The 14,069-nt window shown below is 45.1% G+C and overlaps 1 protein-coding gene across 1 annotated transcript in view; it reads left to right on the top strand.

Moving 5' to 3' along the window:
• Window positions 1–14,069, top strand: part of LOC115171567 (potassium channel subfamily T member 2) — a 90,336-nt gene that overhangs the window by 38,966 nt on the left and 37,301 nt on the right. Inside the window, exons 7-10 of the mRNA XM_029728515.1 lie at window positions 5,169–5,243; window positions 5,557–5,640; window positions 6,093–6,187; window positions 7,043–7,223. Of these exons, the coding sequence (XP_029584375.1) occupies window positions 5,169–5,243; window positions 5,557–5,640; window positions 6,093–6,187; window positions 7,043–7,223 (435 nt within the window). The remainder of the gene's footprint in view (window positions 1–5,168; window positions 5,244–5,556; window positions 5,641–6,092; window positions 6,188–7,042; window positions 7,224–14,069) is intronic.

The following is a 14,069-nucleotide window of genomic DNA, read 5'->3' as shown; positions in this document are numbered from 1 at the left end:
AATTAGATTTAGATAGAAAACACTCTAAAGTTTCTAAAACTGTTTGAATGGTTTCTGTGAGTATAACAGAACTCATATGGCAGGCCAAAACCTGAGCAGATTCCATACAGGAAGTGTCCTGTCTGACAATTTGTTGTCCTTCTGTTGCATCTACATACATTACATTTACATTTTTAGCAGACGCTCTTATCCAGAGCGACCTACAGTAGTGAATGCATACATTTCATTTTTTGATACATAATTTTTCTGTGCTGGCCCCCCCGTGGGAATCGAACCCACAACCCTGGCGTTGCAAACACCATGCTCTACCAACTGAGCTACAGGGGAAGGCATCTCTATCGAAAATACAGCATCTCTGCTGTAACGTGACATTTTCTAAGGCTTCCATTGGTTCTCAGAAGGCGCCAGAAAGTGGAATGGGGTGTTTGCTGTCTCTGGGCGAAGAACAGCAGGAGAATTTGTGAGTGGTCAGCCTGGGGACAGTGACACTGAAGATGCGCGTTCATGAGAATTCTCAATTTTTTTCTTTCAGCCTTTGAATGAATACAACGTCGCCCGGTTGGAATATTATCGCTATTTTACAAGAAAAATAGCATAAAAATTTATTTTAAACAGCGTTTGACATGCTTCGAAGTACGGTAATGGAATATTTAGACATTTTTTGTCACGAAATAAACAGAGCTATTTGAATATAACTATGGATTATTTGGAACCAAAACAACATTTGTTGTTGAAGTAGAAGTCCTGGGTGTGCATTCTGACGAAGAACAGCAAAGGTAATTGTAACGATCGTCGTGCAGGAAGGAAGAAGTGGACCAAGGCGCAGCTGGGAGCGAACACATGTTATTTATTACAGACTGAAATAACACGGTCAAAACAGAGAATAAACGTATCGTTACTGCTCCAACAAAAAGAGACAACACCCCCACAAACATCGTGGGGGAAAAGGAACTTAAATGTGATTCCCCAATCAGAGGCAACTAGCGACAGCTGTCTCTGATTGGGACTCGACAGAACCCAACATAGAAATAAGCCCCAAAGCAAGGCTATACCAAAAACATAGAAAATAAACTATAGAAATGCCACACCCTGACCAAAATAGAAGAGTTCACCTGGTCAGGGCGTGACAGTAATCCAATTTTTCTAATAGTAATTCTGAGTTTGGTGAGCCCCAAACTTGGTGGGTGTCAAAATAGCTAGCCGTAATGGCCGGGCTATGTACTCAGAATATTGCAAAATGTGCTTTCGCCGAAAAGCTATTTTAAAATCTGACACCGCGATTGCATAAAGGAGTTCTGTATCTATAATTCTTAAAATAATTGTTATGTATTTTGTGAATGTTTATCATGAGTAATTTAGTAAATTCACCGGAAGTTTGCGGTGGGTATGCTTGTTCTGAACATCACTAATGTAAAAAGCTGTTTTTTGATATAAATATGAACTTGATTGAACAAAACATGCATGTATTGTATAACATAATGTCCTAGGAGTGTCATCTGATGAAGATCATCAAAGGTTAGTGCTGCATTTAGCTGTGGTTTTGGTTTTTGTGACATAGATGCTTGCTTTGAAAATGGCTGTGTGATTATTTTTGGCAGGGTACTCTCCTGACATAATCTGATGTTTTGCTTTCGCTGTAAAGCCTTTTTGAAATCGGACAATGTGGTTAGATTAACGAGAGTCTTGTCTTTAAAATGGTGTAAAATAGTCATATGTTTGAGAAATGGAAGTTATAGCATTTTTGAGGTATTTGTATTTCGTGCCACGCGATTCCACTGGCTGTTGACGCAAGCGTCCCACCTCACCCAGACAGGTTAACACATATGTAACCAAATAAGAGCATCACTACAACACTAATTTAAAAACAATATTGTTTGCCTGTGTGTGGGGGATGTGTGGAGACAGAGACTAAGAGAGAGAGGAAGTTGAAATTGGGATTGGGTACAATCCTAGACCTATGATCAGGGGCAACTGTACTGTATTGAGGGTAAGGGGGCTCAGAGGCGGTGAAACACACAACGGGACAGTTTGGACAGTAGAGCATCTAGGAGAGAGAAGTCAGCGCAGAATCAGGTGTTCATCATGGGGCTGCGTAACAATCCTCCTCAGTTCTGATTTGTCAGCTCTTCTCACCCTTAGGACAAGCATAGAAAAATAAATAATAGAATGAAAGACAGAGAGCACCAGGGATGTTACCCTGTGGGTAAAAAGATAGGTGACAAGGGACATATCAAGCTGGTGTTGTGTGTGTGTACTTACCTCACTAGAGGTCATTCAAACTGAGAGCCCAGTGAACCCAATCACACAGGGTTGTGACAGCTGAGCACACTGTGTCCCTGTGTTGTTGCCGTTCATGCTCTCCCCATTGAGTAGACTGTATCAAGGTGACGTCTAGATGGCTATGAGTTATTTATTGTGTAGGCTACTATCCCACTTGAAATATAATCCTGGGACGGAAAAAAATTGGCCACTTTACTAGCAACCGCCGGCAACACTGTGTTACAGCTGCTCAGTGGCAAGCACCTTAGGTCGGCGAACACCTTGATACAATACAGGTGCACTGCTCATTCGGATCCGCTTTGGTGGCTCGCGACTGGTATAACGGCCCACAACGTGGTTTATGTGTAAAATTCAGCCTGTCAATCCGGAAAAATAAACGTTGCGCAGGTAATAATATGGGTAATATCTTTTGAACTGCTAGAAACAAACCATTATCTCTATAACAATGGTGAAAACATAACAGTCACTAATCTGTGCTCAGTTTATTCTCTATGGCACTCAGAGGCTGCGGTGTACCTAAAAGCCTATAATCACAACAATTATTATCTGGGTTGTGTCAACTTGAGCTAGCTAACTAGCTGGCTAGCTAGATAGCTAGCAAACGTTAGCAAGCTAGCTAGCTAGGTTAGCTAAGAACAATTGCAGTAATTCAACGTTGGCTAGCAATAAAAATACTTAAACAAATCAAGGTACCTACCCAGAAGCTGCTGAAAATATTCTTCCACTTCACAGCCGCTTCAAGAAGATATTTACTAAAATAGTTTGAGATTCATGTGTCTCACCCGACAGGTTGGCGCCTGAAACTGATCATTTGAATCTACAGTAGGTATAAGCTATTAGTGTAAAAAAATACAATATGTTAGAGTACTTTTTACAGGAAGCTTCCAATTACAGTCAATAACAGTATTTTTTACCTGTTCACCGGACCCGCTACCTTGTCCCGGACCTGCTGTTTTCAACTCTCTCTCTCTACCGCACCTGCTGTCTCTAACTCTGAATGATCGGCTATGAAAAGCCAACTGACATTCACTCCTGAGGTGCTGATCTGTTGCACCCTCTACAAACCATTGTGATTATTATTATTTGACCCTGCTGGTCATCTATGAAAGTTTGAACATCTTGGCCATGTTCTGTTATAATCTCCACCCGGCACAGCCAGAAGAGGACTGGCCACCCCTCAGAACCTGGTTCCTCTCTAGTTTTCTTCCCTAGCCACCGTGCTTCTACATCTGCATTTCTTGCTGTTTGGGGTTTTAGACTAGGTTTCTGTATAGCACTTTGTGACATCGGCTGATGTAAAAAGGGCTTTATAAATAAACTTGATTGATTGGTTCTTTTTCAGCATTTTACCGTAATGCAGTGCTATCTACAGCATTAATGCTGTAAAACACATGTACTGTATTTTACTGTGTGTTTTACAGTGTTTTACTGTTGAGATTACAGAAACGGAGTCCCTTCACAGACACTGCTGGAGATGAATAGCTATTTTGGTGCCCCACAAAACAACAAGCCTCAGTCTGTATATGTCTATGTAGCTACATGTGACATGTCCTGGGGGAATGTACTTTACATCTCATCATTTGATCCTTTGATATATTATTTGATATACAGTCTAGATGAAGCATATATCTGAGCAGGGCCGTCTCCAGGCATAAGTGACGTAGGACCCCCGGTACCCACATTTGTTTTGGCGGGGTGGGACTCAGTCGGGGTCTCAACTTACTGTTGAGAGTTAGAATAGTAGAATAACCGAGGTTCAATTTCGAAATGTGGATGTGCATCAGCAGTTTTTCTATTGTTATGTCAGTCACTGACTGTCACTCAATTCACCAGGTCAGCTAATGATTGTTAGATTGGTAAGTTAGTCTAGCCAGCTATCTAAACTTGTAGTAGGCATAGTCATGGCCGAATACCGACCAAGCACGCAGGGCATGTGTCCAGTGGCCCTGATCTCCAAGAGGCCCCCATTGATTTTGTTGGTCACTTTCACTCAGATATCATTAACATGTGTAGAATTGCACAAAAATTGTTAAACTTCTCTCTGCGCCATGGCAAAATACGTAGAATTGCAGAAAGCTTGCTTTAAAACTGCACCATTTTATCTACTCCCCCTGTCAAAATGTGTATAATTGTAGGAAATGAACTTTAAAATTTAAATTCAAGGGGGGGGGGCTGTCAAGAGGGGGACCACTAAAATGTTTTGCCCACGAGGTGGAGGGGGGGCAACCAAATCGCGTTTAGGGCCCCAAAAAGGCTCGGGCCGACCCTGTATTTGAGGAGCCTCAACAGGCTCTCCCTATTGAAAGATGCATGAGAGTGACTGGGATAAAGGAATCCCCCCCCCAGAGAGAGACAGCGTGGGATCTGATCCCTTCCCATGGAGGGTTACCCAGCATCCCTGCTCTTTGATGTACGTGGCAAACTGGCGGTGTGTCTATTGGTCTGTGGAGCTGTCACAGCATGGCTCACACTGCCTAGCCTGCTACAGTGTCAGTCAGGGGGCAAGGAGGAGGTGGAGGTTTTAATGCTTAAACCTCATCGATATCTCTGTGGACACACACAAGGCCTGGCTCTGGCTGTCCACCCACACAAACCAGGTCTCCGGTTAGCTATAAGCAAGCTGTGGCTGAACACATAAAAAAGCGACATGATATTTGACATCTTAATTGTACAAGAAGCTTACAGACTGAAACCTGAGTAATGCCTCCTTTTTAAGTGGAAGTGAACAGATAGCAAAGGAGAGTCACCCTTGTCTGTGTCCGTGTTCAACAGGGTAAATGTGGCCATCTCATTCACAAATCCAGTCAAAGGAACACTTTATCTGGTAATCCCAGAGGTTGCCATGACAATGGAGTTTCTCTGACCTCCGTGTGTTGTTGTGTTTCCAGGGCAACGTTTGGGAGCAAGTGTTGCGTGTTCCCTTCATCCTGGAGATGATCAGTGCGGTTCCCTTTGTGATCACTGTGAGTCCAATCAAACGCATGCATTATGGAACATTATGCCTAGTGAGCAATTTGTTCTTTGATCGTGTTGTACAGTAGGTTCAACCCCCTAAAGGGAATACATTTCATGCAATATATAGGATGTTGCATGTCTGTGCTCAATAAGATACTCTACCCTATGTTGTTACTACAAAATGCTCCTTCCCCCACTGGCTATTTTTCCCTTCAATATCTCCCCGAACTTACAAAAGATATGGACCTTTGATGAGGCATGATGATGAATAAATGCCGTTAGCACTCACCAAAACACAGCCTAAATCTCTTTCTCCTTCAGGTGATTTTGCCCTCCCTCAGAAATCTGTTCATCCCTGTGTTTCTCAACTGCTGGCTGGCCAAACATGCCTTGGAGAACATGATAGTGAGAAAATACATATTTATTGCTCAGTTTATGTCACTCCATCTCTCCATCTCACAACTGTTCTCTCAGGTGTCTCTTTATCTCATCTCTTCCATTGTTTCTTTCAGATTAAATCTCTGCACCTCTTAAAAACATTGCACTGTTCTCTGTTTCTCTTTTTACCACAAGTTTTGACTCCCACTCATTCTTACAGATGTAAGTGCATGTATTTTCTATTATTTTCTTGTATTATACACATCATATTCCTTTTGTCCTTGTCTCTCAATTATCTTTGTTTTCTTCTCTGGTTTTTGGGACATTATAAAGATGCAATGGCTTTACAGTTATCCTCCCCACATCACAACACTATCTTTTTCTTATCACCCTTCTCTCTCACTCTCTGCCCATGTCTCTCTCTCTCTCTCTCTCTCTCTCTCTCTCTCTCTCTCTCTCTCTCTCTCGCTGTGTTTCAGAATGATCTGCACCGGGCCATCCAGCGTACTCACTCAGCTATGTTCAACCAGGTCCTCATCCTCATCTGCACCCTGGTCTGCCTCATGTTCACCTGGTGGGTTACCACAATCACTGCTAGCAATCACTGGGAGGAAGAGGGGAGTTTTCCTCTACTTGAGCCCAATGGCAGGTATAGGAGTGGTGTAGCAGTATTAAGTGGTTGGTAGAGGCTAGCTTTGAGTAATAGCCCAGGCTGATATAGCGTAATATTAGGTCCTGGAGGTCTGAAAAGCTTCCTGGATGAGCCTGGCTGACCTTATCACTACTGACAGCACAATGTTGACTCAACCGGCCCTTCAGCTCTGGGTAAACACACACTAGTCATATACACACAGTGCACAAACACTTTGCACACACACCGTCGACAGACGTGCATGCACACACACACTACACACACACACACACACATGCACGCACGCACACACACACACACACACACAAACACACACACACACAAACACACACACACACACACACACACACACACACAGTAGTTCCCTCTGGTCTTCTCATGCTTACTTCCTCCTTCCCACCTGTCCATCTCTCTCTCCTCCTGTTCCTCCCCCTCTGACTCACCTCTCAATCCCCATCATAATTGGCTTTCTTCCTCTCCTTAACCTCTTCCCCTTCTACATCAACCTCTCTTCACCTCTCTCTCCATCACCTCCATCCTTCTCTTCTTCTCTCTTCAACATCTCTCCTTCCTACTGTCCCTCTTCTCCCTCTTCCCCTCCACCTCCCCCTCATCCATCCACATCCTCCTCCTCCACCTCCTCCTCCTCTCCTTCCGCCTCCGCCTCTACCACCACCTCCATCCTCATCCTCTCCATCCTCCTCCTCCACATCCTCCTCTTCCTCCTCCTCCTCTTCTTCCTCCACCTCCTCCTCCACCACCTCCTCCTCTCCTCAGTATATGTGGGATCCAGCACCTAGAGCGAGCAGGAAACAACCTGACTCTGTTTGACTCGCTCTACTTCTGCGTGGTCACCTTCTCTACCGTGGGCTTCGGTGATGTCACGCCCCAGATATGGCCTTCTCAGCTGCTAGTGGTCATCATGATCTGTGTGGCGCTCATCGTGCTTCCCATACAGGTGAGGGGAAAATCCCAATGCTGTTGTTGTTGTTGTTTTTTTGTATTTTAATGGATCATTTACGTAGCTTGTACTATTTTCCAGTATATCTCCCTGATGTATTCCCCACACATACGGCTGAGGGGAGAATCCGACTGAACAATAATATTGTACATCAGATATTCCAATTACACAGAAGAGTATAGTGTCACTGTTTCACAAATCTGTCATTTCCTGCCCATAGTAGTTTCCCTCTCCTCTCCCCATGTCCCATTACTGTCATTTCAGCTGTGATAATAGGAACCTTTTATGTGTGTGTGTGTGCGTGTGTGTGTGTGTGTGTGTGTGTGTGTGTGTGTGTGTGTGTGTGTGTGTTCTGAGCCGCTGTACTGTTGTGCTCTGGGAGACATGTTTGAGCAGGACAGGAAATGGCACACAGAGCCATGTAGCCCTCTCACTCCCTCTCCCTGTCTTTCATCCATAAATACCCCCTGACATTTACTGGCTGCCCAACACCTCCTCACCCCCTCTGAGTGTGTGGGTTTCAGCCGTGTCTGCTGTCAGTGAGAGGAGAGCCTCCAGTCTCCCTCCCTGCCACCCAGCCTGTCTGATGCATGGGGATGCCACAGAGCACATTAACATGAAGTCAGCCTCCTGGTTTAAATATAACCAACTGTTTATCACTATTATCACTACCTACCTACTGTCTGTCTATCACTACCTCAACCTACCTACTGTCTGTCTATCACTACCTCAACCCACCTACTGTCTATCACTACCTCAACCCACCTACTGTCTATCACTACCTCAACCCACCTACTGTCTATCACTACCTCAACCCACCTACTGTCTGTCTATCACTACCTCAACCCACCTACTGTCTATCACTACCTCAACCCACCTACTGTCTATCTATCACTACCTCAACCCAGCTACTGTCTGTCTATCACTACCTCAACCCACCTACTGTCTGTCTATCACTACCTCAACCCACCTACTGTCTGTCTATCACTACCCCAACCCACCTACTGTCTGTCTATCACTACCTCAACCCACCTACTGTCTGTCTATCATTACCTCAACCCACCTACTGTCTGTCTATCACTACCTCAACCCACCTACTGTCTGTCTATCACTACCTCAACCCACCTACTGTCTGTCTATCACTACCTCAACCCACCTACTGTCTATCTATCACTACCTCAACCCACCTACTGTCTATCTATCACTACCCCAACCCACCTACTGTCTCTCACTATCACTACCTCAACCCACCTATTGTCTGTCTATCACTACCTCAACCCACCTACTGTCTGTCTATCACTACCTCAACCCACCTACTGTCTATCTATCACTACCTCAACCCACCTATTGTCTGTCTATCACTACCTCAACCCACCTACTGTCTGTCTATCACTACCTCAACCCACCTACTGTCTATCACTACCTCAACCCACCTACTGTCTATCTATCACTACCTCAACCCAGCTACTGTCTGTCTATCACTACCTCAACCCACCTACTGTCTGTCTATCACTACCTCAACCCACCTACTGTCTGTCTATCACTACCCCAACCCACCTACTGTCTGTCTATCACTACCTCAACCCACCTACTGTCTGTCTATCATTACCTCAACCCACCTACTGTCTGTCTATCACTACCTCAACCCACCTACTGTCTGTCTATCACTACCTCAACCCACCTACTGTCTGTCTATCACTACCTCAACCCACCTACTGTCTATCTATCACTACCTCAACCCACCTACTGTCTATCTATCACTACCCCAACCCACCTACTGTCTCTCACTATCACTACCTCAACCCACCTATTGTCTGTCTATCACTACCTCAACCCACCTATTGTCTGTCACTATCACTACCTCAACCCACCTACTGTCTATCACTATCACTACCTCAACCCACCTACTGTCTGTCTGTCACTACCTTAACCCACCTACTGTCTGTCTATCACTACCTTAACCCACCTACTGTCTGTCTATCACTACCTTAACCCACCTACTGTCTGTCTATCACTACCTCAACCCACCTACTGTTTGTCTATCAATACCTCAACCCACCTACTGTCTATCTATCACTACCCCAACCGACCTACTGTCTGTCTATCACTACCCCAACCCACCTACTGTCTGTCTATCACTACCCCAACGCACCATCTGTCTGTCTATCACTACCTCAACCCACCTACTGTCTATCTATCACTACCTCAACCCACCTACTGTCTATCTATCACTACCTCAACCCACCTACTGTCTATCTATCACTACCTCAACCCACCTACTGTCTATCTATCACTACCTCAACCCACCTACTGTCTATCTATCACTACCTCAACCCACCTACTGTCTATCACTACCTCAACCCACCTACTGTCTATCACTATCACTACCTTAACCCACCTACTGTCTATCACTACCTCAACCCACCTACTGTCTGTCTATCAATACCTCAACCCACCTACTGTCTATCTATCACTACCTCAACCCACCTACTGTCTATCACTACCTCAACCCACCTACTGTCTATCACTACCTCAACCCACCTACTGTCTATCTATCACTACCTTAACCCACCTACTGTCTGTCTATCACTACCTTAACCCACCTACTGTCTGTGTATCACTACCTCAACCCACCTACTGTCTGTCTATCACTACCTCAACCCACCTACTGTCTATCACTACCTCAACCCACCTACTGTCTATCAATATCTCAACCCACCTACTGTCTATCTATCACTACCTCAACCCACCTACTGTCTGTCTATCACTACCTCAACCCACCTACTGTCTATCTATCACTACCCCAACCCACCTACTGTCTGTCACTATCACTACCTTAACCCACCAACTGTCTATCTATCACTACCTCAACCCACCTACTGTCTGTCTATCACTACCCCAACCCACCTACTGTCTGTCTATCACTACCTCAACCCACCTACTGTCTATCTATCACTACCTCAACCCACCTACTGTCTATCTATCACTACCTCAACCCACCTACTGTCTGTCTATCACTACCCCAACCCACCTACTGTCTGTCTATCACTACCTCAACCCACCTACTGTCTATCTATCACTACCCCAACCCACCTACTGTCTGTCACTATCACTACCTCAACCCACCTACTGTCTATCTATCACTACCTCAACCCACCTACTGTCTATCACTACCTCAACCCACCTACTGTCTATCACTATCACTACCTCAACCCACCTACTGTCTCTCACTATCACTACCTCAACCCACCTACTGTCTATCTATCACTACCTCAACCCACCTACTGTCTATCTATCACTACCTCAACCCACCTACTGTCTATCTATCACTACCTCAACCCACTTACTGTCTATCTATCACTACCCCAACCCACCTACTGTCTCTCTATCAATACCTCAACCCACCTACTGTCTATCTATCACTACCCCAACCCACCTACTGTCTGTCTATCACTACCTCAACCCACTTACTGTCTATCTATCACTACCTCAACCCACCTACTGTCTATCTATCACTACCTCAACCCACCTACTGTCTATCACTACCTCAACCCACCTACTGTCTATCACTATCACTACCTCAACCCACCTACTGTCTCTCACTATCACTACCTCAACCCACCTACTGTCTATCTATCACTACCTCAACCCACCTACTGTCTATCTATCACTACCTCAACCCACCTACTGTCTATCACTATCACTACCTCAACCCACCTACTGTCTCTCACTATCACTACCTCAACCCACCTACTGTCTATCTATCACTACCTCAACCCACCTACTGTCTATCTATCACTACCTCAACCCACCTACTGTCTATCTATCACTACCTCAACCCACCTACTGTCTATCTATCACTACCCCAACCCACCTACTGTCTATCTATCACTACCCCAACCCACCTACTGTCTGTCTATCACTACCTCAACCCACCTACTGTCTATCTATCACTACCCCAACCCACCTACTGTCTGTCTATCAATACCTCAACCCACCTACTGTCTATCTATCACTACCCCAACCCACCTACTGTCTGTCTATCACTACCCCAACCCACCTACTGTCTGTCTATCACTACCTCAACCCACCTACTGTCTATCACTATCACTACCTCAACCCACCTACTGTCTGTCTATTATTACCTCAACTAGAGGTCTTTACGGATATACCCTAACCTTATCTACCCGAGATCCGACAGGTATCCGAACAGGTCAGATCCAAAATTCTGTAGTTGACCTCGGCCCCCGGTCAGACCAAGCTCGGTGGACACAGACCTCGGATCTGCCTGAAAATATGTGAAATACCGACCAGATACAAAATTATGTAATTACATTAAAATATCCTGATAAAAATAAATATCCTCAATAAATCACATTTGCTACGCATAGCAGTTGGTTCAGTCAAAAGAATGAATCTCTCTCCTCTGTCTGTCTGCTTCTCTCTCCGTCTGGTTTCAACGCTAGCTATATATAGCGAACTTGCAACATTGTTTCAACTGGGCCCTCACTGTTTCCTGCGCCAATGAGCTCGGAACAGACACAGCTGTATTTGCAGATAGCCTATTTTATGATGTTTCCACTGGAGATATGGGATCAGGAACATCTATTTCACACCGAGGCGCTATGGTTACTTAGGCCTATCGAGAAGGAGAGTGTTGGAAAGATTTTTCAAATACAGTGAGGAACTATTATCATTCGCAATGGATGTGAAACACTGTTGATTTTCTGTGTGAGGTGACGAAAAACATTATTTGAGAATCTTCACAGCTCATCAGTGGTGGTGAGTTAAGAAAATCAGAAATACTATTAGACATCCCCAAATGGGAACTTTCATAGGCCTAGATTTGCGCGCAGCGCAGTTATTTCTATGCATCTTCAAGCAAAATATACCAAAATATACCAAAATATACCCTCTATCAATACCTCAACCCACCTACTGTCTATCTATCACTACCTCAACCCACCTACTGTCTGTCTATCACTACCTCAACCCACCTACTGTCTGTCTATCAATACCTCAACCCACCTACTGTCTCTCACTATCACTACCTCAACCCACCTACTGTCTCTCACTATCACTACCTCAACCCACCTACTGTCTATCTATCACTACCTCAACCCACCTACTGTCTATCTATCACTACCTCAACCCACCTACTGTCTGTCTATCACTACCCCAACCCACCTACTGTCTGTCTATCACTACCTCAACCCACCTACTGTCTGTCTATCACTACCCCAACCCACCTACTGTCTGTCTATCACTACCTTAACCCAGCTACTGTCTATCTATCACTACCCCAACCCACCTACTGTCTGTCACTATCACTGCCTCAACCCACCTACTGTCTGTCTATCACTACCTCAACCCACCTACTGTCTATCTATCACTACCTCAACCCACCTACTGTCTATCACTATCACTACCTCAACCCACCTACTGTCTGTCTATCAATACCTCAACCCACCTACTGTCTCTCACTATCACTACCTCAACCCACCTACTGTCTCTCACTATCACTACCTCAACCCACCTACTGTCTATCTATCACTACCTCAACCCACCTACTGTCTATCTATAACTACCTCAACCCACCTACTGTCTATCACTACCCCAACCCACCTACTGTCTGTCTATCACTACCTCAACCCACCTACTGTCTATCTATCACTACCTCAACCCACCTACTGTCTCTCACTATCACTACCTCAACCCACCTACTGTCTGTCTATCACTACCTCAACCCACCTACTGTCTCTCACTATCACTACCTCAACCCACCTACTGTCTGTCTATCAATACCTCAACCCACCTACTGTCTCTCACTATCACTACCTCAATCCACCTACTGTCTATCTATCACTACCTCAACCCACCTACTGTCTGTCTATCACTACCTCAACCCACTTACTGTCTGTCTATCACTACCTCAACCCACCTACTGTCTCTCACTATCACTACCTCAACCCACCTACTGACTATCTATCACTACCTCAACCCACCTACTGTCTGTCTATCACTACCCCAACCCACCTACTGTCTGTCTATCACTACCTCAACCCACCTACTGTCTATCTATCAATAACTCAACCCACTTACTGTCTGTCTATCACTACCTCAACCCACCTACTGTCTGTCTATCACTACCTCAACCCACCTACTGTCTATCTATCACTACCCCAACCCACCTACTGTCTGTCTATCACTACCTCAACCCACCTACTGTCTATCTATCACTACCTCAACCCACCTACTGTCTATCTATCACTACCTCAACCCACCTACTGTCTGTCTATCACTACCTCAACCCACTTACTGTCTGTCTATCACTACCTCAACCCACCTACTGTCTCTCACTATCACTACCTCAACCCACCTACTGACTATCTATCACTACCCCAACCCACCTACTGTCTGTCTATCACTACCTCAACCCACCTATTGTCTATCTATCAATACCTCAACCCACTTACTGTCTGTCTATCACTACCTCAACCCACCTACTGTCTCTCACTATCACTACCTCAACCCACCTACTGACTATCTATCACTACCCCAACCCACTTACTGTCTGTCTATCACTACCTCAACCCACCTACTGTCTGTCTATCACTACCCCAACCCACCTACTGTCTGTCTATCACTACCTCAACCCACCTACTGTCTGTCTATCACTACCCCAACCCACCTACTGTCTATCTATCACTACCCCAACCCACCTACTGTCTGTCTATCACTACCCCAACCCACCTACTGTCTATCACTACCTCAACCCACCTACTGTCTATCTATCACTACCCCAACCCACCTACTGTCTGTCTATCACTACCTCAACCCACC

The sequence above is a fragment of the Salmo trutta genome, chromosome 32 (assembly GCF_901001165.1).
Source record: "Salmo trutta chromosome 32, fSalTru1.1, whole genome shotgun sequence".
Lineage (NCBI taxonomy): Eukaryota > Metazoa > Chordata > Actinopteri > Salmoniformes > Salmonidae > Salmo > Salmo trutta.
This window is presented reverse-complemented; position numbering and strand designations above follow the sequence as displayed.